The sequence below is a fragment of the Gilbertella persicaria genome (assembly GCF_025201335.1).
Source record: "Gilbertella persicaria strain CBS 190.32 chromosome Unknown B0P05scaffold_68, whole genome shotgun sequence".
NCBI lineage: Eukaryota > Fungi > Mucoromycota > Mucoromycetes > Mucorales > Choanephoraceae > Gilbertella > Gilbertella persicaria.
Window position 1 is genome coordinate 23626 of NW_026252029.1, and position 24226 is coordinate 47851.

The window sequence follows — 24226 nt, forward strand, 5'->3', positions numbered from 1 at the left end:
AATAAACTACTTCTTATTTATTCGAAACCATTGAGATATCAAGAATCAAAGAAATATGGGGGTTTAACATTTGCTAAGAAAGGGTTTTCGTTTGAGACAGGGATTTCTTTTTTTTTTTTTTTTTTTTTTTTTTACATTTGAGTTTTTTGGTGCAACATGACAGGGAAAAAAAGGATTTAAAAAGCGACAAAAACTACTTTTTTCCTTTCCCTTTTCCCTTTCTTTCTCTCTTTTTTCTAAAGTTAATAAAGATAATAAAATGTAAGTCTCCTTGTTTTAATAAGTATTAATTTGTATACTAGGTCTGCACCCTATGATCCTTATATCCCTAACAAAAACAGAAATGAAGAAGGTAACAACAAAACAGCTCGAGTTCAGCAACAAGTAGACGAAGTTGTTGGTATCATGCAAGAGAATATCGACAAGGTGATGCAAAGAGGAGAAAGATTAGATGATCTTAGAGGCAAAACAGGTAAAGTTTTTTCAGACTCACATCACGCTTCTTATTCACCCACACAAATAGAGGATTTACAAGCAACTGCGGGTCATTTCCGTCGTGGTGCTAACCAAGTGCGTAAGAGAATGTGGTGGAAGGATTTGAAATGGAAGATTATTATTGCTGTTACCATCTTGGTTATTCTTGGTATCATCATTGGTAAGTAAATAAATTATGCCCAACCTTTTTTCTTATCAATACTTTCATAGGTTCAATTGTTGGTACACAGGTAAGCCCAACTTTATATAATGAGGCTCAGATCAAAATTAACTCGGTTATATTATATAGACACACAGCAATACCACTACTACTACTGTCGTTACTACAACTGCCGCTGCACCAACAGCTACTGGTGCATAAAAGAAAGAAAATGCCATATACACTATATAACTTACTTTAATCTTCACCTATTTATAGTCCCCCTTTACAGTGCCTGCAGCGGTTTTTGTGTCCATAACTCAATTGCGGGAAACGAATCTGCAGAAATAAAAAACAAAAAAACTGCAAAAAAAAACTTGAAGTGTTTAATTTAACTGATATTACCTTTGTCTATCATAATTTATTCTAAAAGAAAAAGGGAAAGAGAGAGCTTGACCACTTTAAGTAATTAGTTTATTTTAGTCAATCATCCATTCGTACATACAATTTCTTTTTGGAAATAATTTTTGATTAATTTGAAGCTTGACAACGTATACATGCACTTTCTTTCAAAGCGAAAGGGCATTGTGTTTATTATTGTCTTCCCAGGACTAAGCCCACTGTTGTCTATCACTCTTTGTGGCTATTCTACAGTAAATAACGCAATGTTTGATTGGTTTATACAAATGGAAGGTGATTAAGCAAATATTAATCTTTCAATAAAGATAATACAAATGGGTAGCAGTAATATTCCAATAAGATATTACTCAAAGCAATGATATATTCACATTATAGAACTTCGAAGAGAAGTTTATAAATAGATATTTGTGATATAAGCATAATTAGTAGAGCTGCCAAGAGAAACATTCTGTTTAAATCTAATCCAACCATGATGTGTGCAAAGCTAACATAATGAAACAACAAAATCCGGATTGGTAATTCTATAATATATCAATATATTAACTGTAATAAATGGTTCAAATGAATGAAAAAATGAGACATCGTAATTCAATGATAGCACTAGAAAATTTTTTCCTTTGATGCTCTGATTATAGTAACCCTTTTTTGTACCTTTGCTGTCTAGCAAAAACTTCTGTTAATCTTTGACTACAAACACAGCATAGCTATACTTTTGGTCTTGATGCCAAAACTATAGACTCACAGTCGTGACCCTTTATACTAAAAAAAAAAAACTATTTCATGCACTTTAAAAAAACAATAAGCTCTAGTAAAATGCATAAAATGAAAATGACAGCAACTTGAAAGCATTTAATAAAGAAAAAAGTAATGAGTCAGATAAAAAAGAAAGATAAAAAGAAAAAAGCAGCTTGTTTATTGAATGAGCTATATCAACGCAACCTGTTGCAGCCATGTTGATAACCCAACTGTCGAAAAGCATTTATTTGCCTGGTAATCTCTGTTACAAGAATGAGTAATATACTATCAAACTGCCCATTTGAACAAAATGTTCTATTAAAAAGACTCTTTGTCTTCTTTAGATTAAAAAGGAAATACTTGCTTATGAAAGATATCAAAATAGTTGATAAATTCCCTTAAGCTTTCTGATGTATGGCATATGAATGGGGCTCTCCTGCATATGCATTAAACATGCTATAGACTAATGTAGACTACCGTTATCCACAACTTCAGTTTCATCACACACTTTTTTGTACAATAAAGATACATTTACACTAAAAAGTACAATATCATTTGTATGATTTAACGACATATTTTCTAAAGGAAGATATTTCATTTGAATGAAAAGCATAGTAGGACATAACTCATTCTTGTAGCAGATACCTCAGGTATGCAAATGCCTCAAGTGTGAAAAAAGGTAACAATTCACATAGATGGTGGTCTTTTTTCAGACAAATGAAGGGCCTCACGATCTATTTATACACGCATAAACACTTTAGATACCTGTAAACAATATTCAATAACACTCAAGGTACCTTTGGGGTTGATTTGGACAAAAAAAAACGACTTGTAAAAAATGGTCAAGATGGCCAAAATGATCTTATGACCTTATGTCCAAAAAATTCTTGTTTTTTTTTTTATCTTCACGGACCTCCGTGGATCCCCCAGGAACAAAAACATAAATTTCACAAAACAGCCAAACCAATGGTACCATTCAATTGCTGAACTCCAAAGAACATGTTTTAAACAAAAAACAGACTGTTTTGATAGTCTGTTTGTCGAGAAATGATCCGTCAAAGAATGGTGCATTTAAGCTGTGTTTTGAGCATTTTTGCTCTCGATGACATATAGAACCTGTGAGCAACGAGCTTATAGAAGATGTCATATGTTATTTTGAGTACCGAGAAACATAGAAAAATAGAAATATAGGCACTTTGTGACGAAAATGTGGGCTAAATGAACAAAAGACATACTGATTGACTGTGATGCGAGGTTTAAAATAGAAAAACTCTAGTTCTTCATCCCGCCGCCTTTGAAATCAAGCCTTTGCTGATAACTGCATAAAGACGCAGTTATTGGACTTTGGTTTAGTGACAAAAGCTGTAGTTCTTTACTTTCTAAGCCCATCAATACTAATGACATGGCAGCTTTGCTACTAAAATGTTGAGCAAATATGCGAAAATGTTTTTAAGGTCTTTTGCTCTTGTCATATCATTTTTATAGCACAATTGGCAGGTAAACATTTTGACCAAAGGCTAGAGCTTTTTGCGCTCATTTTGAGTATTAAAGCTTGTTGGTAGCTTTATTTTTCGTCTTGCAGCGTCAAAAAGAAGATTTTTTTTTTAAAAAAATGTGTTTATTGATTGAGCCGCGTACACTAAGAGTAATAGTCAAAGTGAAGAGGCGGGTGCAATCAAAATGAAAGCCAATAAAATAAGACGAAATATACTAAACAAAATAAACTAAAATAAAATAAAATAGATAGAAAGAGAAAAAAAAGTTACATGATTGAATGGCATTGATCCTCTTCAATGGTCTGATGAACATTAAATCGGATGCTTGCTAATATGGCCGTGGGTACAATGGGGGTCTTGTCAGAAATAAATCTCATATGAGCAAGCCAAATTTGTGAAAGAGTCATTATGAGGATTCGGTATGGTTTGATTCCTTTCCATTGGCAGTACCAGATGTACGAGAAGTCCAGGGACGGAAGGGCCTCTTTGATATCAGATATTGAGGTGGTAGGCCAAAGAAACTCAAAGATAATTTCCTGTCATACCTTCTCTTTAGTTGGACAATGAAAGAGCATATGGCTAATAGAGTCAGTGGTAGTTAAGCACACCGGACAGAAGGGAGAGTCAAACACACGAGGCATAATAAAATGTAAGAATCGACGATGAGGAATACACCCCAAGATATACCGATATGCCACATTACGTTGAATAGAAGTAAGAGACAGAGACCAAAAGAATTTCCATTTCACTTCTGTAATATTTCTCAAAGCCAAAGGAGGAGCCATAGACGAGAGAACTGACTGACGAAATGTCTTAGCCGATGCCTTGACACTACCAATACCTTGATTATCTTGAAACCGAAATTGGTTGATCAAAGGCGCAAATGAGACCGTCGAGTCTTCAAATGGAGCAGGACTACATACAGAGCTAAAAAATGGCTGAAGTTTCAAACTCCCAGATGCAAGACCTTTGAAGACTGTGGAGGGAGTACGCTTCCAATGAAGTAATGAAAGATCACGAGTATCTTTCCAGTGAACAAAGTTGAGTCTAGCATCAACTTGAAAGAAATCTGGCACCATCATTTTCTTGACACCTAGGGGGACAACGAAGGACGAAGAAGGAGGAATGTAAAGCACAGCTTGCAAAGGTAGGACCATAGCGGTAGCAGTATTAAGGCGAGCATTAGCAAATAATCGAGGAAGACAATCAATGGCACGATATAGCATATTAATAGTGCCAGTTCTTTGTTTTTTCAGTCCTTGTGTACGAGAAGAAGGAAACAACAATGGAACCTGATGATATTTGCAGTCATTGATATTACGAATATGAAGGCTAAGTAAGTACGAGACCGGATAAGCATCAATAAAAAGAAGATCAAGTGTTGTCAAGTCGAGCTTTTTTCATGAGTAATACCCTTTGGACATAAGGTCATAAGGTCATTTTGGCCATCTTGGCCATTTTTTACAAGTCGTTTTTTTTTGGTCCAAATCAACCCCAAAGGTACCTTGAGTATTATTGAATATTGTTTACAGGCATTTAAAGCGCTTATGCATGTACAGACAGGCTTTATGTTACCTCTATATGTTTAAAAAAAAAAAGAAGGTATGCATGACTTATTCTCTTTTTTCGCTGCCAAAGCATTTGCATGCCTATTGTTCTGTTGCCTGACTAAGTAATGTAGCACCAAGCTGTCCATTTAAATGAATCGTCCTATTAAAAACACTCTTGATCTTCCTTGAATCAAAGAAAAGGAATACTTGCTTATATATACATATAAACAGCCAAATAGTCGGCAAATTCCCTTACACTTTATGATGCGTGGCATATGAAAGGTGGCCTTTCGCATATGTATTAAACATGTTGTGGATCAATGCAGATTACTGTGTATTTACAAGCTCAATTTAGCCACACACTTTTCTTCTACAAGAAAGATACATTCAGCTCGGAGCCTACAATTTCATTTGTGTGCACGCTTCTTTTATTATGAAAACCGTAAATTCGGCCTAGGCATACGTTCATGCAAGATTCAAGTGAACCAAGCAATCTTGAAAATACTTCAATCAAACATCGGACATCAAACGCTATCTTTGCATGCAATTCATCAGGCCTTCTACCTTGATCGATTTTTCATCGATTGTTCGTCACTTTCAACATTAAAACAATTTCATTTATACCTCCTTTAGTTTTCTCCATAATACCTCCATTGAAGCTCCACATCGATCCGTCTTATCAGTCATATGGCCCTTGAAGGCAAAAATACGTGCCTTATTTTCTCCAAAGGTCTTTTCTCTGGGATCTATGGGCAAGCCATATCCAATAGATATTTTTACTGTGTCTGTCTTTTTTTCCCAAAGTCTACTTCAGTGACAGCTATCTAGGTTTTCAAATAGTAACACTGTTTATTCTGTAAACATGTACGCAAGCCATTCAATGTTGTTTGCCTCATGGAAAATATATAAAACAGGCTTATTCTTTATGTTGGTTATCAATATACAATTAAATGGAATGTCTTAACAACAGAAGACTCTATAAACCAACTTGGGTGCCACATCTTCATGTTCTAATAACGAACATTTTGATCCCCCTTTTTTGTGCTTTATTTGCTCATTTAACGAGGTGTTATTCCATACGAAATCTTCTTAGGGCTTTGATTTAAGCTTTGTATGTTTCCAAGAAACTCTTAGTAGACAAGGTTCTAATTACATGAGTCACTAAAACATTTGGTTGACAGAAGAGGATTATTGAACTGTTCAATAAAAGCCTTTATGAAAAAGCTTAATAACCAAACGACTTTCTTCCTGTTACTTATTGCATCGATTTAGTTTGAAAGACTGATTTCATTCTAAATTTATTTATCTAAACCATTCTTGTTGTTTAGTTGTTTGCCGATCTATTTTTTCTTTTTGGAAGTTATCTTCAAGAGTAAAAGCATTCAGAACGAATTTTCATGCAGAGACCATGTCGAATTTGACTCTACCGTGACTGTGGACAAGAAAAAAGTAACGCCAGGATCAACTGAAATGATGCGAAAAAGTTATATGTATTTTTTTTTCTCTCTCTCTTTCTTATTCTTAGACTCTATGCTTCGACACATAGCTCGTGCTTCAGCTCAATATTCAAGAGCTTTTGCTTCCACTAGAATTGTCTGTCAAACGTTGCGTGTGCCAGTCACTCGTTCTGTGCGCTTGACACCTTTATGCTCACGCCAAATTCACTCTAGTTTTATTCAACACAAAGAGCCTACAAGCTATACTATTACGTAATATGTGTTGTTCGGTATCATCTCATGCTCATGGTTTTTGTAGTCAATTAGATACCGATAGATACCATCGTTTATCAGATCAAATTTTGGAACATATTGTAAACAAATTAGAAGAAATTGGAGATGAGACAGATATGCCTGGATTTGATATAGAATATAGTGTAAGAGGAACACTGGGTAGTTATTGAAAATTTACATTTGCATAGCAAGGCGTCATGACCATTTCTCTTGGTGAACATGGTACCTATGTAGTCAATAAACAACCTCCTAATCATCAAATTTGGTTATCATCGCCTATCAGGTAAGTTGACAAGCAAAGATTGATTCTCTAACAGAATACGATCAGTGGTCCTCAACGATATGACTTTGATGAAAAGCATCACAAGTGGTTTTATCACAGAGATAACCATACTTTAGATCAAGTTTTAAACACAGAATTGTCCAATGCATTTGGCCATCCAATTGATTTACTTGAAGGCTATGAACCTATCCAGGCATAAATGCGTCATGGGAATAGAATAAACTTTTCTTTTTATTGCCCGAGGCTATCAACATGATACACTGTCTCTCTACCTCTCTCTCTCTCTCTCTCTTTTTTCTTGATTTTTTTTTAAATGTCGATTTTTCAACAACTTCCTAGTGAAATATGTCAACACATATTTGATCATGTGGCATCCAACAGAGCCAGTTTACAAGCAAGTATGTATGTATGCAAGAAATGGTATGATTTTACTATCATTCCATTCTATAAAAACATCCAAATTCGAGGCATCAACATAGCCAGACTACATACACTCTTTTCAACCAAGACAGATCTTCAACCCTACTTTCAATATACGCCACACACGACCACACTCACGATCTATCATGACGAACATCAACAACACACTGTTAAATTATCGAGCAAACGGTTTCTGGATCTCTTGTTATACTTTCCCAACCTGATCAAATTGGACTTGAGTGGCAGCCATCATTGTGATCATTACATGAAAACCATTCTTTATGCCAATTTGCCGATCTTGAGCCATATTCAACAGATAGATACTGACTACTCTTATTGGTCTGATGTCTATTGTAGTTACTACTATCTCTCTGTCTGTCAGAAATACAGCCATACACTTAAACAACTCTATCTCTTGGACGAACAACAACCCTATGAACCAACTCATTTTAATCACATCACTTTCTTACCTCATTTTTCTCAGCTCACAAATTTAACTGTGTTCAATTACGACAACAGGAGTCTTACCCTGTTTAGTGTACTGACAATGTGTCCTCAATTGACGCATGTTTCGTATGAAAGTAGTTTTTGTATGAACGACATTGCCACCTATGTCTTGAGTCGAATGAACCAACGTCGCCCTTACCACCATCGTCTAATATCGCTTGTATTACGGTTACCTACACTTTCTGAACCTTATCTTGATTACCTTTTGTACTATACCTCATCTCATATGGAAACCATTAAACTAGAACTTGTTCAGGACAATTTCTTTAACTGGATTCAAAAGCATGGTATTCAAAAAATAGTCGCATTAGCCAAACGCATGAGTTTAGCTTCTCACGCCATGATGTACGCCAGTTCAATACACCATACAGCGCATCCTGTCCAACAAGACTATCTCTCTCAAGTGATAAACGCATTAGGGCATCGTCGCCAGTTAAATTATCAATACACACTTCGAGAATATGGTCATGCACCAGTCTTGTTGGAAGTGACTCAAAATACAATGCATCTTGACTATGGATTACTACTTGAGCAAGACCGTTTCGATGCATCTGTTTTCCATTTAAATAGGATACATCAACTTGAACTGTATGGCCAATCAATATCTGTGGCATCAATACATGCGATTGTGGTACAATGTCCTTGTCTGGAGTACTTAGAAATGGATAGTATGGATCAACATTGTTTATTTGAAATCAAAAGAGGCGTGTGCATAGATATAGAGGATTTGGCTAAAAACGAATTCATCAACCATCTAGTGAAAAGTCTCTCAAAAGTTGATATTTACCCAAGGGTCATTCAATATCAATAATAAAAATATTCCTTTATTATTCTTATTATTCAAAAACCAGGATTTAAAACAGGTGGCCTTCTTTCCCAGAACAAAGAACGTAATCGAACACCCAACGAATGTAACAAAACAACGCGTCTACTAGGTGGAGGCACAATACGTTGTATGCGATGTTCCCCAATATATCCTTCATGATCAAACGCATACACAAATACACCTTCAATATATCTTGTACGTGACTCTACAAACCAAGTAGCATTCTTTATACCCTGCATTTTCCATCTCACTTCAAGCTTTTTCACAATGCCTTTGGATTTCAAGTCATTCTCTGCTTGACTTATTGAAGAAAAAAACATGTTATCATGATCAATGTAGGTGGTATCATCAGACAATACTCTCATCTTTGTAATTTCTAATTGAATATCATCAAAATACATGCTCGAGCTCCATCTTAACATTTGCGCTATTCCCAAATAGGCCGTACGACCATGGATTGAAAGTTTTGTATAATCAGGGTCTGATAGTTTGATATGAGGGGAATAGATGGAATGCTCGGTTAATCCTCTAGAAAAGAAATGGGTTATGTCATCTTGTAAAGTTGCAATAGCTAATACAATGGTCAATCACACTCTTTTTTATTATTATTATTATTTCTATCATACTTGCCAAAACCAACTCGAAGTTCATATTCTTGGGGTCTTTGTTGTTGTTGTTGTTGTCTACTCAAGGTAGTATGTAATAAACGCCTAGAACAAACAACAGGTAATGGTTTTATACAAGTTACAAGCATATTCTGTCAAAAGCAAGAATAGAAAAAGAATAGAGGAAAAATATGAAAAAAAAAGAAAGTGACTCATTTTATTTATGAACCGCAGTGATGTATTGCATAAATTCAAGCACGTACTTTATCAAGTCGTGTAATAATGTTGGTAGCAAAATGTTGAGCAGAATTGGTCTCTATCACTTTATAGAGTTCATTCCATCGAATCGATTTCTCTTCTGCAGACATAGATAAAGCTTCATGAATAGCATCACTTACTTGCTATAGAAACTATCAGCAAACATAGCATGGCTGTTTTCTTACTTACTGGATAATCCCAAGGATTGACACGAATAGAAGCCCCAAAACTACCATATGTCCCGGTAAATTCACTCAAGATCAATGGGTTATGTGTTTCTTTCTGACAAGCAATATATTCATGCGACGTCAAATTCATGCCATCTCTTAACGGTGTCAATAAACACGTATCAGCACACGTCAACAAGGCCAAATACTGAGAAAACGTAATATCCTGATGAAGAAACACAATGGGCTGATAAGAGAGATTACTAAACTTGGAATTGACACGGGAGACAACATCTGAAATATGAGCTCTTAATTCATTATGTTCAGACGTCGACAAGGCAATCTGGATCAAGACCACTTTGCCTCGCCATTCAGGGTGTCGAATCAGAAATTGTTCAAATGCCAGCAGTTTTTGTCGTACACCCTTGATGTAGTCCAATTTATCACGGGCTACAATCAGTTTCTTGTCTGCGTATTTTTCCTTGAGTTTTGTGACCCATTGAGTGACTTGTGGGTCAGATATCTTCTTTGACAAGGCATGCATATCAATACCTATAGGGTGAATGCCAACTGAGCAATAGTGATCTTTGCACCGAATGCCTGCAGGTGTTGTCTCGACACCCAATGTACGAGCACATTGTAGAAAGTGACGAGCAAACGAATAGGTTTGAAATCCAATTACATCTGACTGAAGCATGGCTTTTAACAGTTCTTTTCTCGCTACATACAATGCATAAGCTATTTTAATCAAACCAGGCACTTACGCGGTAAACATCGGAACAATTCAGAACTAGGGAAAGGAATATGAAGAAAGAAACCAATGGTAGCCGTAGGAATCTTTTCACGAATCATACCAGGCAAAAGCATAAGATGATAATCATTTATCCAAACTAACCAAGAAATTCACATGTCAAATCCCAGGCACAATGTGAGAATTAACCAAGCTACTTACTGATATCACCTTGTTGATAATTTTCAACAATTGTATCGGCAAACTGTTGATTGAGTGCCTTGTAAGAATGATAAGGTCCATTTTGTGACATCATGTTCTTTGGATCATCCCTGACCACATAATGAAAATAAGGCCAAAGTACTTGTTTACAGTATTGGTTATAATGACCATCAAATACACTATCGGAAGGCATGACGGGATAAGCATGATAGTCTTGACGAAATCGAGTACAGATTTGATCTTTGGTCTTTTGAACCAAGGCATCCGTTGACATACCGAGTGTGCCGACCCAGGCAATCTGATGAAGTCTATCTTGAATAGAGAACAATGCATTGTTGAGACCAATGTTGCCTACAGAACAAGGTTTCACAGACCATGGTGCGTCTGTAAAGACCGTATCAACAGAAGGACGTCTACTCTGGACAGATAACAAGGGCACTAATTTTCGAATTTCTTCTTCCCTTTGTTGTTTAGACCGTGGCTGTACAAGTTTCTCGGGTTTCTTAAAGTCAAACAGTTCTTGAGGTTTAGTTTCCTTTTCTTGCCGATGCTTTGCCAGACTCTGTATAAGATTGAGTGCGTCAGACGTGTCTTGTGTAGTGATAGTAGACCGCCTTTTTCTTTCTTGAAGTTCAAAGTCAACTGTATAAGGTAGAAACAAAGAAGCCACTACAACTCGTTTATCTGATAATTTATTGTTATCCATTGAAACCTTGTTAAAGAAGACTCAAAAAAAAATATGTATATAATAGGCAAATTGGTATTCACACACACACTTTTGCATGACGGGCATTTAATTAGTGTCATGTCGACAACTCTCTTAATGTGTGTCTATGACCCGTTTCTTGGCGAAATGCGGATAAAAAAAAAATAGGATTGCATAAAATGCGGGGTAAATAGTCTTACACATCTTGATGACTCTTATTCGTTGATATTAAACACAAGGGGGAATATATATATATAAATATAAATATATATATATATATGTGCGTGTGTGTGTGTGTGTGTGTGCGTGTGTGTGTGAAATACTATAAAAAAAAAAAAATGCGGGGTGACTGGCACCCAAAAAAATAAACAATATAAAAAAAGGTTTTCCAAAGTTCACGTCTTTTTCTTCTTCTTTTATATATTTACTTGTATTAAATCATGGTTAAAGTAACTGTTTGTGGTGCTGCTGGTGGCATTGGTCAACCTCTTTCCTTGCTCTTGAAGCAATCTGAACTCATTACTCATTTATCTTTGTACGATATCGTGAATACACCTGGTGTTGCTGCTGATTTAAGGTAAGCAAATAAAAAATTTATCCCAAACTGATTATTTCTAGCCATATTAATACTCAATCTAAAGTTACTGGTCATGTTGGTGCTGCTCAACTTGAAGAAGCCATCAAGGATGCTGCTATTGGTAAGATATATAAACATAAAATGATAAGTATATACTTACACTTTGTGATCTTCAGTGGTTATCCCCGCTGGTGTGCCTAGAAAACCTGGTATGACGCGCGATGATCTATTCAAAATCAATGCTGGTATTGTCCGTGATCTTGCTGTGGCTGCTGCTAAATATGCTCCCAAGGCCTTTATGTGTATCATCTCTAACCCTGTGAATTCAACTGTTCCTATTGTTGCCGAAGTATTCAAGCAGTTCAATGTGTATGATCCTCGTCGTATTTTTGGTGTGACCACATTGGATATCGTACGTGCTTCCACTTTTGTTTCGGAATTGATTGGTGCTAGTGCTAGTACACTCCGTGTGCCTGTGGTAGGTGGTCATAGTGGTGTGACCATCTTGCCCTTGTTATCTCAAGTAGAGGGTACTGACAAATTAAGCCAAGAACAGATTGAACAAGTTACTTACCGTATCCAATTTGGTGGTGATGAAGTTGTCAAGGCTAAAGATGGTGCTGGTTCTGCTACTCTCTCTATGGCCTATGCTGGTGCTCGTTTTGCCTTGAACATTGCTGAGGCTGTCGTGGCTGGTAAAAAGGGTATTGTTGAATGTACCTATATCGATCTTGAGGCAGATAAGGAAGGTGTAGCCAAATCATACGTAGGTGACTTGGAATACTTTAGTTTGCCTGTTGAATTGGGTCCTCAAGGTGTTGAAAGAGTATTGCCTCTTGGTCAACTTAATGACTATGAACACAAGTTACTTGCTGCTGCTACTCCTGAATTAAAGGGCAATATTGTTAAGGGAGCTACTTTTATTACTGAAGCCAAATTGTAAATAAATATACACACTCAAAGAGATTTTACTTTCCATTTGCTTTATTCAAATGATCATCTATTGATAAATGATGAGTTGCTGATGTGATTGCTTGAATTGAGTTTGGACTACATTTTAACCCATACAGATAACCACTATACAGCTAGTGAATAACAACCACTTAGACTTCTTCTACACTTACAGGTATTTTTGATCATCAATTCTATCTTCAAAAAACATTTGCCTCATCTTAAAAAAGGTGGTACAAGTCAATAGACTATCACTACCAGCTTGATGTTGAGGACCAATTCTAGCCACCTAAAATACATTAGTGTGTGTGTATGTGTATGTATGTTTATCATATCTTTAGGCTTACTTGTAAGTCATCAGCTATGTCTTGTAATCCACCTTTTAGATTCTTGCAACTTTTCATCAAGTATTTAATATCGTATATACATGGAAAATAAGTTCGAAGTAATTCAAAAAATTCTGTTTCATCTGCAGGCATCAATGAACAAGTCAATACTTTTAACAGATAACCAAAATCGTAGCCACTAAACAAACAGTAAGCAAACAAACACTTTTCTTTTTCTTTTCTACCTATGAAATGATATCCATTTAACATCGTCTAACAAGACAAACCCAGAACTAATCAACAATTCTCCAAAATGTTCAACATCAATACCATATTCTTCATGCTTTTTGAAATCAATGCCTGATTTGGTTAATAGTTCAATTGAATCTTGTGCATACATATCGTCCCTAACATAGAATGAGCTACTGAACGCGCGTACATTCTAGTCCAACTTACGCCAAGTTGAACTTGAAGTTGAACTGCCAAGTACAGACATTGCCTGGCAAATTACCATACTGATCAGCAAAAGTAACACCCAGTTGAATAATTTTTAGTAAATCCACATTGCATCGAAGTGTTTGATAATGATAGTCAGAAGATGTCTTGAATGTACCGATAGGTCTAGCTACTACACCAGGAAATTCAGTATCCTATCATGATGTATATAAATATATATGAACAGGACATCATGTGTCTTTTTTTATATATATATATATATACCATGGCCAAGTAAGGATAATCTTCTACTAAATCACGAAGGTACGCCATCTCTTCTTCTAGGTTTTCAGCCCATACTTCTTTAATGTATTTTGCATCGTTTACTGGCATTCTTAAATATAAAGCTTAAGAAAGCTTGTGTTCTCTTTCGTTCTCCTTTTAATGAGAACAATGCGGCGACGTCATTTGTGACTTTTTATGAACTTAGGAGGGCTTAGAAAAAAAATGAATCTTTCTTTGTTTCTTTACTACTACACTTATTCTCTCTAAAGATATATCCCTCTCGATAAAAGCCTTTAAAGACCATAATGCCTTTGTCAGAATACGAAAGTCACATTAGAGATAAATGTTTGGTTTCAAGTAGATTGTCTTATCTTTTGGCATGCAAAGAGCTATAGCCCAATGGGCCAAACGCTATAAGAGTCATAGCTCAAGCAACCCTGTCAAGTTCAATAGCAGCAGCAGGGTCAAGATCAGACTTAGTCAAAAGGCACTCAAGAAAATGGACTGTTGCTTGCATCATTTGATAGAACAGCAATAATTGTAGTCTTGAGACATCTACTTTCAGTTTCAATCAAAAAGTCGATGGAAAGCAGGCTCATGTTGATCTTCAAAGAAAGTTTGTGCACTTGAATGTTGTCTATAAAGATCAATTCCTTCATCATGATCTTTAAAAGAGAATTGATATGTTGGATTCTAATATGTATGAGTTTGAGACTTTTGTTTATTTCAACTTCTGTTTAGAACTTTTGTTAGTCAAAGCCTTGTCATTGAGCTTGATTCTTTATTCGATACATCCTTTTTTTATGCTTTTTTTTTATTATTATTACTACGATTGAGATATATGTACACATAAAGAATTTAACTTCTTTTTAAGAGCGTTAGCACTGCCGCAGCTTCTACAGCATCTTCACCCACATAAACAGAAAGTGTTTCTGTATCATAAGTCATGATAGAACTTAAATCTCTTTTTGTTTCCTGTCTTTTTTCTAACAAAAGACTAGGTGATTCTAAAGGACTACATGAATCGGATGTAGAACTTGAAGTACTTTCCCATACTTGAGGTTGAGTAGGTACAGCATAATATTCATGTATCACATCATCTTGTTGAGGCACACTGGTGGCTCTTTTCTTGGTGGTTCGTTTGCTGGTTGATTTTTTCCTTTTTCTTTCTGGTTTACTAGGTCGACGTTCCAATGTGTATTGATCAGGATGTTCACTCAGTATCTTGCCGTGCTTCCATTTGACACCACATGCATTACAGAGTGTGCCTGCACCTTGAGGACCTCGGCGCCACATAGGAGTGGATTTAGAGCCACAATAAAGGCATTTCTTGATCTGGTTTTGGTTTGGATTGGATTTAGGCTTAGCAAGTAAACGCGATTCTTCTTTTACAACTGCTTCTTGCTCTTCTTCTTCTTCTTCTTCTTGTTTCTGTGTTTCTTCTGCTTGAATGGGTTCAGGCGACATATCTTGTAATTGTTATAATTATCTATAGTATACAAGTAATGACTTACCTTGTTGCTCTTGTTGTTGTTGTTGTTCTCCTTGTTGATGAGGATGTATTTCAGGCATTAATACCATTTCTGATTTATGATGTATTACTTCTTCATGATGTAACTTCATCTAAACATGGAGTCAATCATACCATTCTCTAATCACACTGGATCTTACCAAGGCCACCATATTTTGACACATTGCTTCATAATTCGATACCATGTATTTGATTGCTTGGTAGAGTTCATGAGAGACGTTGGATATCATGGCATTATTAACATGACCATCATGATGATACTGACAGCTATTACTACAGACAGCAGCAAATGCCTCCAATGCTGTCTTGAAAGATCCTTCCATAGGCTCACATGGACCCACGGAAGCACAAGGGAAAAACGAAAACACCATCTGTTGGATGATGAGGAGCCATCTTTCATCGTGTGTCTTACCTTATGAGGTGCCATCTGTGTGAGACATTCAGTTACGGCATTGCGAGGAAATGTATAAAACGCTTGATGACAAGACATGACGTCTGTTTTGTCTGTACAGAACACAAGTGTACGCTTCATCTTGTTCATGGGACGCTTTCTCTTTTTTGGCGGCAAGGGATCCAGTCCATCGGATGGTACTTCTTCTTCCTCTTCTGAACTGGATGATTCTGAATTTTCCGATACAGCAATCTCAAAGAAAGTACAGGTGGAGTACACAAGAGATCCTAGTTGAAGAGAAGCCATGCCCAGATACCGGCTTTTTAAACGTGGCATCATCAGATCATCTAGTTTGTAAGGTTCAAACACATCTTCTAGTGCGCTATATAGAAAAGAACAGTTAAGTAAAGTTGTAGCCGAGAAAAAAAAATACGAGTTACCTATTGTCTTGTTGTCTTGCTGTTTGAAGCATCTTTCTTTCTTTTTTTTAAAAAAAGGTTGATGAGAAAAATAGATGAAGATTGAATAAAAAAAATAAAATAAGTAGTAAAAAAATAGCTGGATCGATGAGCAGGATAAGCCAAGTAAACAATAAGAAAGTAAACGAAAAAAAACCAAAAAAGAAAAGTGTCTTTGTTTCTCTTATACAGAAGAGAAAGTAAAGTATGCGATGAGATAGACTTGAAAGAAAATAATAATAATAATAATAATAATAATAATAATAAAATAATAAAATGATAAAATGAAGTTCCTTTCAGTCACGCAACAATAGATGAAACCGAGAGATAATCTGCACGCACTTGTCAACAAAAAGAGAAATGCGATTCTTGAATGATTCAATCTGATAAACACAAGTGAGTAAAGAAGACAGAAAGAAAGAGCATTACATAATGAATTAAATATCCGCAAGGAGAAGGGCAAAACGCAAAAATGAGAGTGAGAGATGACGATTAACCAATAACAATTCAAAGAAAAAACAAAAGAGGATTTTATGCAGTGTTGTTGCACAAGCATTTTATTGATAAAGAATAGAGTCAAATGCTTCAAGAGCAGTATGAATATCAGGTTTCTTGAGGAAATCTTGTTTCCAATACGCCTTGATCAAATTAGCCAATGAGGAAGCTTTGCCAATCCTACTGGAGAACACAAAGGCTTGTTGAATACAATCGAGAGAAGTACAAGGGGACAATAAGAAGGGTATCATTTCCATAAACCCATGATTAGCTGCATATAGAAAAGAAGGATTATGTCCATTTGCATAGGATGGATTGACCTTGACTTGTCCTACCAAGTATTTCACAAGAGCCAGCTTACGTTGTTGGACAGCCAAGTAAAGTAGATGTCGATACAGTTTAGAAGGTACGTTGGTTAATGCTTCATGCTGTGTAAGATATATAAGGCATTCAAGCCGATTCCATTGAACACAGAGTTCGAGTATTTGATGTTGCTTGATGGCATAATGTGATTCCCACCATCCACCGACTTCAAAGGGTATAAATGCACCTGCATCTAACAAGGCCTTCAAGATAAGACTGTTGCCTGTGACAACAATAGTTTCTTGGATCACGTTATGGTCATGTAAAGTAGCTGCAGACCAAACCAAGTTGATCATGGTAGGATTGTTTCTTTCTCGTTTGACCAATAAGAGTCGAATGAGATCTACACTTGCATTCTGTATAGCATAATGAAGAGGCAATTTTCCCTTTTTATCATACATATCAAGTCGAGCACCTGCTTCGATCAAAATCCTTGTCGCTTCAATATGATCTGATCTTGCTGCGTAATGTGCAGCTGTTAAGCCAAACAGGTCCTTTTGATTGATATCTAAATTAGGATGCTGAGTCAAATAATCAATGCCCGCTGTAAAATTCACGACTGCTGCAATATGGAGTGCTGTGATTTGATGAGGACCATGTCTTTGATTGATGTCAATACTGCCTTGTTGAACAATACATTTGACAGCCTCTAGGGATCGACATTGACATGCCCAGCATAAGAGGTTAAGGCCATAACGACCATCTTTGACATTCACAGGTTTTCCACTTGAAAGATACGTATTTAATGAATGAAGATCAAGTTTGGACTTTTTCTTTCCAAAATGAGGTTCATTTTCTATATGTTTTCGTTTTTTGTGTTCCTCTTCGGGGGAAACAGGTGGTGTTGAAGAAGATAAGTTGTTCAATTCAAGTGGCGGAATGTTCATGGTTGATTTGAATACTTGAAAACATGGAAAAGAGCCATATTTCTTGGCAGTACGATAATAAAAAAAAAGAATACATTATTTGACTTGTGAATTTTTTTTTTCTTAATTCAATCATGACATTACTATAAATGGAAAAGAAAAAGAGTTTCTTTACTCTTTCATAAAGTATCTTTGTCTTGGCATGACTGTTATTTTTTTATTCTATTCAAGTTTTGTATGCTTTCTTTTACTACTTACCACTTGGCAAGGCATAGGTAGACCAAAAGTAAAAGTATTGAAAGGACGTATTGTTTTTTAAGAAAAAAAAAAGCTTGGCAAGATGCATCTAAATCAAACGATAAACAAAAGGCGGTTACACATATAGAAAAAGAAAGTTTATTGTACACGAATTAAAAATACAAATGATTAGAATGAATAAAAGTATATATGATAAGATGCTTATTTGATATAGTCCTTGATGTTGATACCGTACCAACCAAGTTGACGACCAATTTCATCCAGCGATTTTTGCTTGGTTTCAGGAATAAACATCCAGACAAAGATAAAGGCAACCAAAGAAAGACCAGCAAAGATCAAGAAGACATAAGGACCACAGGCACTCAACAAGGTAGGGAAGATGAGACCAATGATAAAGTTACAGAGCCAGTTGATAGTCAAACAAGCAGAAGAAGCAGAACCAACAGCATAAGTAGGGAAAGATTCACTCACAACAACGAAGGGAATCATACCATACCCAATGGCAAAGAAGGCAACGTAAAGCATGATACAGACAACTTGAAGAGCAGCTACATTGTATCGCATGGAAATGGTCATCACCACATTCCAGATACACATACCACAGGTAGAGATCAACATGAGTGTCTTACGACCAAGATGGTCAATCAAACTAAGACCAACTACGGTCAAGACAACATTCAAGGCAGAAACACCTACAGTGACATATTGAGCATTGTTACCAAAGGAAGCTTCAAAGATATTGGTAGAGTAGTACATGATAGCATTGATACCAGTCAACTGAGAAAGAGCATGGAAAATAAAGATCTTGACACATAACCAGGCCAAGACAGGAATAGACATGACTTGAACCAAACTAAGCTGTTCTTCAGATTCAAAGACGGCATTCTCGGTTTCAGCCTTGGGAACAGCGTTATCAAAACCAGCGGCAGAGTCCTTGTCAGATTCAGGAACAGGCTTCTTTTCTTCAGAACCCTTAGTGATACCGAGCAACATATCAGTGAATTCGGCTTCAATGTCACCGTTACGAAGTCTGAGGAATTGAACACGGGCTTCATCAATTCTGTTCTGATTGACCAACCAACGAGGGGATCTGGCACAGAAAGGAAGCAAAACTATTTGAGCAATGGTAGGAACAATAGTGATAATCACAATGATACGCCAGCCAATAGCAGAATTGAGACCAAGAGAGATACATTCAATGATCAGAATACCGAGTGTAGTGAAAAGTTGAAGAAGAGAAGTAAGAGCACCACGGTATTTGGGGGGAGAGATTTCAGAGACATAGATACCAATCACACAGGTCATAAAACCAGAACCAGCACCGACAAAGATACGGCCCACAGCGAATTGACCAGATGTAGTAGCAGTAGAGAGTAAAGTAGCACCAATAAAGAAGTTAATGTTCATAAGAATCATAGAGTCACGACGACCGAATTTGTTGGACAAGTAACCACTGGCCATGGCACCAATGAGACCACCAACAGCAAACATACCAGTAGCAGCACCCCAAATCCCTACGAACAGATCAATGTTAGTAAAAAATATGTTAACTATAGGCTCAACTTACAATCAGACATGGGAATGCATTGAGGTAAAGGAGAATTAGGATAATAAGTAACTTCACCAGCAGGAACATTGGGACAGTTTCTGAGGGAATTACCAGGAATATTCAATGCGGAGGTATTGAAACCAGAATTGAAAGAGCCAAGGGATGCGACCATGGCGCAAAAAACGACAAAGTATCTGAGGGATGCGTTCCTCGAATCCATATTAAGATAATTAAATGTTAGAAATAAAGACAAGGGGACATACAAGACGACAAATCACTTGTATTTAAATGTTTTTTTTCTGGTGACAATCCAACCAGATTATTCCGAGTTATTCAGCTTTGCTGAGTTGGTATGATTTTCCTGTTTGTCTAGTTCAGGGTCTACTACGAAAGGGAGTTCAACAGCAGTATTGCAACACGGCGTGATTTATAAGCATTTCCTTGACCATACCATGCCATGATACTGATTTAACTCCTTGCCTGGTGTAAATACAAAAGAAAGATTCCATGCACATCATACGTATAATCTTTCTGCCATAACCAATAATAATCATGAGTTTGCACCGATTTCCTTTTCTAGAGACGTGCACTGTCAACACGCAAGTCTGGGGAGGAAAATCTTACTAGTTTCAAATATTACTAAAAAGATAAAAAAATTGATATTTTTACGATCAAATTGTTACAAAGAATAACAAATAAATAAAAAATAAGAAAAAGAGGACACTATCTCAATGCATTTTCGACATATATTCAATAGTCTTTCTGTTTCCTTTTTGTTTATCTTCCAACCTTTGTACTCTGAAATGAAAAAAACGGGAAAGATTGTATGAGATAAATGCCTTGTGGGTAGGATGGATAAATTCGGTTCGACAAATCCGAGGAGTTCCGATAGAGTGATTGGTTGGGATAGCTTTTTCTATTTGTTTACTAAGTAAAAAAGAGAGTTCTAGGAACTTTCAGCAAGACGATGAACAAGATAACTCATACAAATGTCATTCTTTTTTCATCCTCATGAAAATAGAACCTTATTTTATGCGTTGTATAACTCAATTGTATCGTATATCCTGAATAAAAAGGAATCTTTCCAGCTTTTCCCTTTCTATTAAATGTACAAAAAAGGACAATTCAATAAAGCCAATCCTTATTCAGATATTATATCAAATGAAATGACTGCTTCTATACTCCCGTTCGTCTTGCAAATCATAACCAATCGTTTGAGTAAATACAACAAGTTGAGCGCTAACGTGAATAGGAAAAAAAGGGTTCGAAAGAATATTCGCCTGCTTTCATTTATGGAGCCACATTTTTTTAACGAGATTGATTGGCTCAGAAAAGACAAGTCCACTTTTTGATCCATAGCTCTGGATATTGCAGTATGATAAAGGGTCCATTTTTTTTATAATCACACCACTTTAGTTACATGAGCTGGTGATTTTCCTGATTTTGCTGTCATGGCTTGACAGGCCATTTATTCCTCAAGTAAATTAACCCGAACTTTCCCAGTCGAGACAAAAATGAAAAAGAAAAAAGCATGTATATCGAGGGAAAACCAGATTTAATTTTGTTTTCTACCCATATTCTGTCACTTTTTGCTATCACCCAACATGTTTCTAAACAATGTATTCTTTATGCAAAAAGAATAAACTAAAAAAGCTACAATGAATTACTTAAGAAACACAGTGAAACGTATCAAACACTGAGTTGTAAATTCTATTTTTGATGCTTTTGCTTTGAATCGGAATGAAATGGATGCAAGGTAAAAAAAAAAAGTTTATTTCCGTTGCTTACAAAAAAGGAAGGTTCCTCGACACTTTTTCCATCTATCCTTTTCCCTCACATTTCAGATATGGCCCATTTTCTCCCTTTTGACATTCATAAAAAAAAAACTTTCCAGGGTTTACTTTCTAATTTCTGTATATTGTAGTTTAGGAAACAAAATATTCTAAAAAAAAAGAGCATCTTTAATATTATTTTATACTCTCGATTGTACTACACCAATATACCCCAAACAAAAAAAAATTAGAGTCAAGTCTATATCGCTCTCTTTTTTTGTCCCCCGTGGGGTACTTGGTACAAAAAGAAAACTTTTTCTTTGGTTAATCATCGTCCAACGTTGTGTAACAAGTTTAATGAAATCCAGAAGCAAATATCAACTAAAGAAATGATTTATATAGTATTTTACCCGCATTATACATGATATTCATCTAAAAAAGAGTATGTAGAACATCAAATTTTACAGCCATTTGTACATGAAATCCCAATACCACGTTGAATACGAATTGCTGCAACGGAAACATGTGAAAGTTATAGATTTCAAATGTATTGCATTTCTTTCCATCATTCGGATTTATTATTTATCGCGACAATGAAGATACATCCTCTTGAATAAAAACTGAACCTACAAGCACTCACAAAAACTCGCTAACACGCACAGATGATATATATAAAGAGCCAGGATATGTTTTTTGTGTTGATAAAACAGTTTATCCTTTTACTTCATAAAGCTGAGCTGTTTTTTTTTACAATCATAAATGTATTGTTTCCCACTGCTATATCTCAAGAAATTCTCTAGAATGATGGGTTGAATGATATGTGACTTAATGCTGATCTAGTCAATGTGTTTTCGAGAAACAAATGATGTACAAAAAAAGGAGTCCCTCAAATTAGCAACAAACTTATATAATATCAATTGCGTTTTTACTATGAAAGGGATTTGTAATCTGTAATAAAAAATCAGTATATACATCCAAAGCTTGCTGAGGAAACAACAATCAATGCTGTTCTCATAATTGAGTCGATTGTTGATCTCACTCAATATGTAACAATAAATTTAAACCGAGTTAGTTTATTCTTTTCATATGCTTTTGGTTGAATAGTAAGTATTTATTGACCCCTCTCATAAAAAGTGCAACCGATCAAGTGTCTAATTCAAATAATTAAAAACATACATACTTAGTGACTATTAAATAACTTTTGATTCTATTTGGCACATTACACACCTAACATGCTTTTGATCCTCAATTTATGTCTTTTTCGAGCATTAAACTTATTGTATGACCTTAAATTATAATCTATTTTTTTTTTTTTTTTTGAATAAACCTTCAACATAAACTACCTTTCTTTTTAAATAAATTTGGAAGGCAATTTATTAACATAATAATAGCATCAAAAGTGTATTGGTAGCCCGCTACAGGTGCAACTGTTTATCAATATGAACCATAATTTCTGCCTTCTAATTCCTTTTTCTTTAGTTATCTATGTTTGAACATACATAAAAGAACGTATTTATGCAAAAATATAATAAGGTTTGAGAAAGTGACAAAATCGTCAATTCGGCCTTATGTTACCCTTTGTGCCTCTTAAAATTGCGACCACCTCTTGACAGACTTTAGTCATAGTCTACGTGGAGCAAGAAATAAAAACCTTTAAAAAAAAGAAATCTTCATTTTTCACTATTTTGCGATTTGTCAGCGATAGAGACGTTATAGACATAACATGTCTTAGTACGAAATGCTTCTCTAAATCTATAGAATACACTCAAAATGCCACTTCTACAAAAGTACTATAAAAAGTGTACACAACAACTTAAAACATAAAACACGTTTTTGAAGTATAGCCCACTATCTTGATATTAAACATGCTACTTTCTCTATACTGCTTTATAAGCAGTATTTACATCTGCCATCTTTGTTAATACACTTTTTTGATAGCTCTTTGCTTTTAGTCACTTTTAGTCTATCGTTTCTCTTGAATTTCTAAATCTATTAACATGAAAATACTAATTCAAACTCAGAATTTTTACTAAGTAACACTTCCCTGATGCCAAGCTTTAAAGTATGCTAACTTTTTCTATGCTCTTTCTTGTTGACTTTAAATATCCAGCTTGTTTGCATGTTTTCTTAATTGCTAGTTCTTTTAATTTCTTGAACTTGCCTGGCTTGTTAATGTCGATGTTCATCAAGGAGAATGGAACCAGTTTTTTTCTGTTACATCACACTTAGTCAAGGACATATCCGAATAAGGTTTGATCTGTGTCGAATTTGACACTCATTAAGTGTAAGAGATTTACATATCTGATACTTTTGAACCATTTTGGGACCGAAATTCCAGTTTAAGTAATGATTAACAAGAAATTTGTTTGTTTTCCCCATGTTCTTCTGGCTATTAAATAAGTAACATAAGAATCAAAACAGAAACAAGTTTATCAACGTTTACTTGACAAAAGTGAACTGGTGCCTTTATTTGTCAATTACAAAAACTTTTTTTTTCTGACTCCTCCCTTTTTTTAAGTCGCTGCATCTAAAGACTTAGAGAAATGATATTTGATCCTTTATCACCTCAGTTTATCCAAGTGAATAGAACAAAACACAATAGCTATGCCATTTAAAAAAAAACATAAAGACACTGATATTCACAGGCAATCTAACATGACGATGCTCTCCTGAAAAATAG

The 24226-nt window shown here is 35.6% G+C and overlaps 10 protein-coding genes across 10 annotated transcripts; 4 read left to right on the top strand and 6 right to left on the bottom strand.

The window, feature by feature from the left end:
* Window positions 1–55: 55 nt before the first annotated feature.
* B0P05DRAFT_600605 (uncharacterized protein) lies at window positions 56–1057 on the top strand (the record flags this gene model as incomplete). Its single annotated transcript, XM_051583238.1, has 5 exons — window positions 56–61; window positions 164–261; window positions 303–655; window positions 706–725; window positions 785–1057. 5 exons carry the CDS (start codon window positions 56–58, stop codon window positions 854–856), a joined length of 549 nt encoding a protein of 182 aa, XP_051429810.1. The 3' UTR covers window positions 857–1057.
* Window positions 1058–6286: 5229 nt separating this feature from the next.
* B0P05DRAFT_563228 (uncharacterized protein) lies at window positions 6287–7172 on the top strand. Its single transcript, XM_051580695.1, has 3 exons — window positions 6287–6708; window positions 6754–6848; window positions 6894–7172. Exons 1-3 carry the CDS (start codon window positions 6550–6552, stop codon window positions 7045–7047), a joined length of 408 nt encoding a protein of 135 aa, XP_051429811.1. The 5' UTR covers window positions 6287–6549; the 3' UTR covers window positions 7048–7172.
* On the top strand, window positions 7094–8593 carry B0P05DRAFT_563230 (uncharacterized protein). The gene has a single exon (XM_051580696.1). It carries the CDS (start codon window positions 7162–7164, stop codon window positions 8584–8586), a length of 1425 nt encoding a protein of 474 aa, XP_051429812.1. The 5' UTR covers window positions 7094–7161; the 3' UTR covers window positions 8587–8593.
* Window positions 8594–8595: 2 nt separating this feature from the next.
* B0P05DRAFT_563233 (uncharacterized protein) lies at window positions 8596–9358 on the bottom strand. Its single transcript, XM_051580697.1, has one exon. It carries the CDS (start codon window positions 9021–9023, stop codon window positions 8616–8618), a length of 408 nt encoding a protein of 135 aa, XP_051429813.1. The 5' UTR covers window positions 9024–9358; the 3' UTR covers window positions 8596–8615.
* A 55-nt stretch (window positions 9359–9413) lies between these two features.
* B0P05DRAFT_563235 (glycosyltransferase family 20-domain-containing protein) lies at window positions 9414–11528 on the bottom strand. The gene is made up of 4 exons (XM_051580698.1): window positions 10584–11528; window positions 10396–10521; window positions 9654–10351; window positions 9414–9607 (listed from the first exon to the last, which is right to left on the bottom strand). Exons 1-4 carry the CDS (start codon window positions 11287–11289, stop codon window positions 9458–9460), a joined length of 1680 nt encoding a protein of 559 aa, XP_051429814.1. The 5' UTR covers window positions 11290–11528; the 3' UTR covers window positions 9414–9457.
* An 87-nt stretch (window positions 11529–11615) lies between these two features.
* Window positions 11616–12832, top strand: B0P05DRAFT_563237 (malate dehydrogenase, NAD-dependent). The gene is made up of 3 exons (XM_051580699.1): window positions 11616–11866; window positions 11908–11987; window positions 12043–12832. Exons 1-3 carry the CDS (start codon window positions 11730–11732, stop codon window positions 12807–12809), a joined length of 984 nt encoding a protein of 327 aa, XP_051429815.1. The 5' UTR covers window positions 11616–11729; the 3' UTR covers window positions 12810–12832.
* On the bottom strand, window positions 12833–14104 carry B0P05DRAFT_563243 (ribonuclease H-like domain-containing protein). The gene is made up of 5 exons (XM_051580700.1): window positions 13864–14104; window positions 13600–13793; window positions 13389–13550; window positions 13165–13342; window positions 12833–13106 (listed from the first exon to the last, which is right to left on the bottom strand). The coding sequence occupies exons 1-5, from the start codon at window positions 13969–13971 to the stop codon at window positions 12987–12989; spliced, it is 762 nt and encodes a 253-aa protein (XP_051429816.1). The 5' UTR covers window positions 13972–14104; the 3' UTR covers window positions 12833–12986.
* Window positions 14105–14517: 413 nt separating this feature from the next.
* B0P05DRAFT_563249 (uncharacterized protein) lies at window positions 14518–16493 on the bottom strand. The gene is made up of 5 exons (XM_051580701.1): window positions 16226–16493; window positions 15807–16167; window positions 15535–15765; window positions 15378–15486; window positions 14518–15332 (listed from the first exon to the last, which is right to left on the bottom strand). The coding sequence occupies exons 1-5, from the start codon at window positions 16255–16257 to the stop codon at window positions 14722–14724; spliced, it is 1344 nt and encodes a 447-aa protein (XP_051429817.1). The 5' UTR covers window positions 16258–16493; the 3' UTR covers window positions 14518–14721.
* Window positions 16494–16749: 256 nt separating this feature from the next.
* On the bottom strand, window positions 16750–18342 carry B0P05DRAFT_563251 (ankyrin repeat-containing domain protein). The gene has a single exon (XM_051580702.1). It carries the CDS (start codon window positions 17986–17988, stop codon window positions 16801–16803), a length of 1188 nt encoding a protein of 395 aa, XP_051429818.1. The 5' UTR covers window positions 17989–18342; the 3' UTR covers window positions 16750–16800.
* Window positions 18343–20015, bottom strand: B0P05DRAFT_563252 (general substrate transporter). The gene is made up of 2 exons (XM_051580703.1): window positions 19793–20015; window positions 18343–19739 (listed from the first exon to the last, which is right to left on the bottom strand). The coding sequence occupies exons 1-2, from the start codon at window positions 19992–19994 to the stop codon at window positions 18427–18429; spliced, it is 1515 nt and encodes a 504-aa protein (XP_051429819.1). The 5' UTR covers window positions 19995–20015; the 3' UTR covers window positions 18343–18426.
* Between the last annotated feature and the right edge of the window lie 4211 nt (window positions 20016–24226).

Bases quoted from the DNA above. Each gene is read 5' to 3' on its own strand.
- B0P05DRAFT_563230 (XM_051580696.1), top strand. From the start codon at position 7,162: ATGTCGATTTTTCAACAACTTCCTAGTGAAATATGTCAACACATATTT.
- B0P05DRAFT_563249 (XM_051580701.1), bottom strand. From the start codon at position 16,257: ATGCTTCAAACAGCAAGACAACAAGACAATAG. The intron at 15,766-15,806 runs GTAAGACACACG...ATCATCCAACAG, and splicing joins CACAGATGGCACCTCATAAG to ATGGTGTTTTCGTTTTTCCC. The intron at 15,333-15,377 runs GTAAGTCATTAC...AACAATTACAAG, and splicing joins ACAACAACAAGAGCAACAAG to ATATGTCGCCTGAACCCATT.
- B0P05DRAFT_563233 (XM_051580697.1), bottom strand. From the start codon at position 9,023: ATGTTAAGATGGAGCTCGAGCATGTATTTTGATGATATTCAATTAGAA.
- B0P05DRAFT_563237 (XM_051580699.1), top strand. From the start codon at position 11,730: ATGGTTAAAGTAACTGTTTGTGGTGCTGCTGGTGGCATTGGTCAACCT. The intron at 11,867-11,907 runs GTAAGCAAATAA...GATTATTTCTAG, and splicing joins GGTGTTGCTGCTGATTTAAG to CCATATTAATACTCAATCTA. The intron at 11,988-12,042 runs GTAAGATATATA...TGTGATCTTCAG, and splicing joins CATCAAGGATGCTGCTATTG to TGGTTATCCCCGCTGGTGTG.
- B0P05DRAFT_563243 (XM_051580700.1), bottom strand. From the start codon at position 13,971: ATGCCAGTAAACGATGCAAAATACATTAAAGAAGTATGGGCTGAAAAC. The intron at 13,343-13,388 runs GTAGAAAAGAAA...CTGTTTGTTTAG, and splicing joins AAATGGATATCATTTCATAG to TGGCTACGATTTTGGTTATC. The intron at 13,107-13,164 runs GTAAGCCTAAAG...AATGTATTTTAG, and splicing joins ACATAGCTGATGACTTACAA to GTGGCTAGAATTGGTCCTCA.
- B0P05DRAFT_563235 (XM_051580698.1), bottom strand. From the start codon at position 11,289: ATGGATAACAATAAATTATCAGATAAACGAGTTGTAGTGGCTTCTTTG. The intron at 10,522-10,583 runs GTAAGTAGCTTG...TTTCTTGGTTAG, and splicing joins TTATCAACAAGGTGATATCA to TTTGGATAAATGATTATCAT. The intron at 10,352-10,395 runs GTAAGTGCCTGG...CATTGTATGTAG, and splicing joins ATTGTTCCGATGTTTACCGC to CGAGAAAAGAACTGTTAAAA.
- B0P05DRAFT_563228 (XM_051580695.1), top strand. From the start codon at position 6,550: ATGTGTTGTTCGGTATCATCTCATGCTCATGGTTTTTGTAGTCAATTA. The intron at 6,709-6,753 runs GTAAGAGGAACA...ACATTTGCATAG, and splicing joins GATTTGATATAGAATATAGT to CAAGGCGTCATGACCATTTC. The intron at 6,849-6,893 runs GTAAGTTGACAA...GAATACGATCAG, and splicing joins TGGTTATCATCGCCTATCAG to TGGTCCTCAACGATATGACT.
- B0P05DRAFT_563252 (XM_051580703.1), bottom strand. From the start codon at position 19,994: ATGGATTCGAGGAACGCATCCCTCAGATACTTTGTCGTTTTTTGCGCC. The intron at 19,740-19,792 runs GTAAGTTGAGCC...ATCTGTTCGTAG, and splicing joins ATGCATTCCCATGTCTGATT to GGATTTGGGGTGCTGCTACT.
- B0P05DRAFT_563251 (XM_051580702.1), bottom strand. From the start codon at position 17,988: ATGAACATTCCGCCACTTGAATTGAACAACTTATCTTCTTCAACACCA.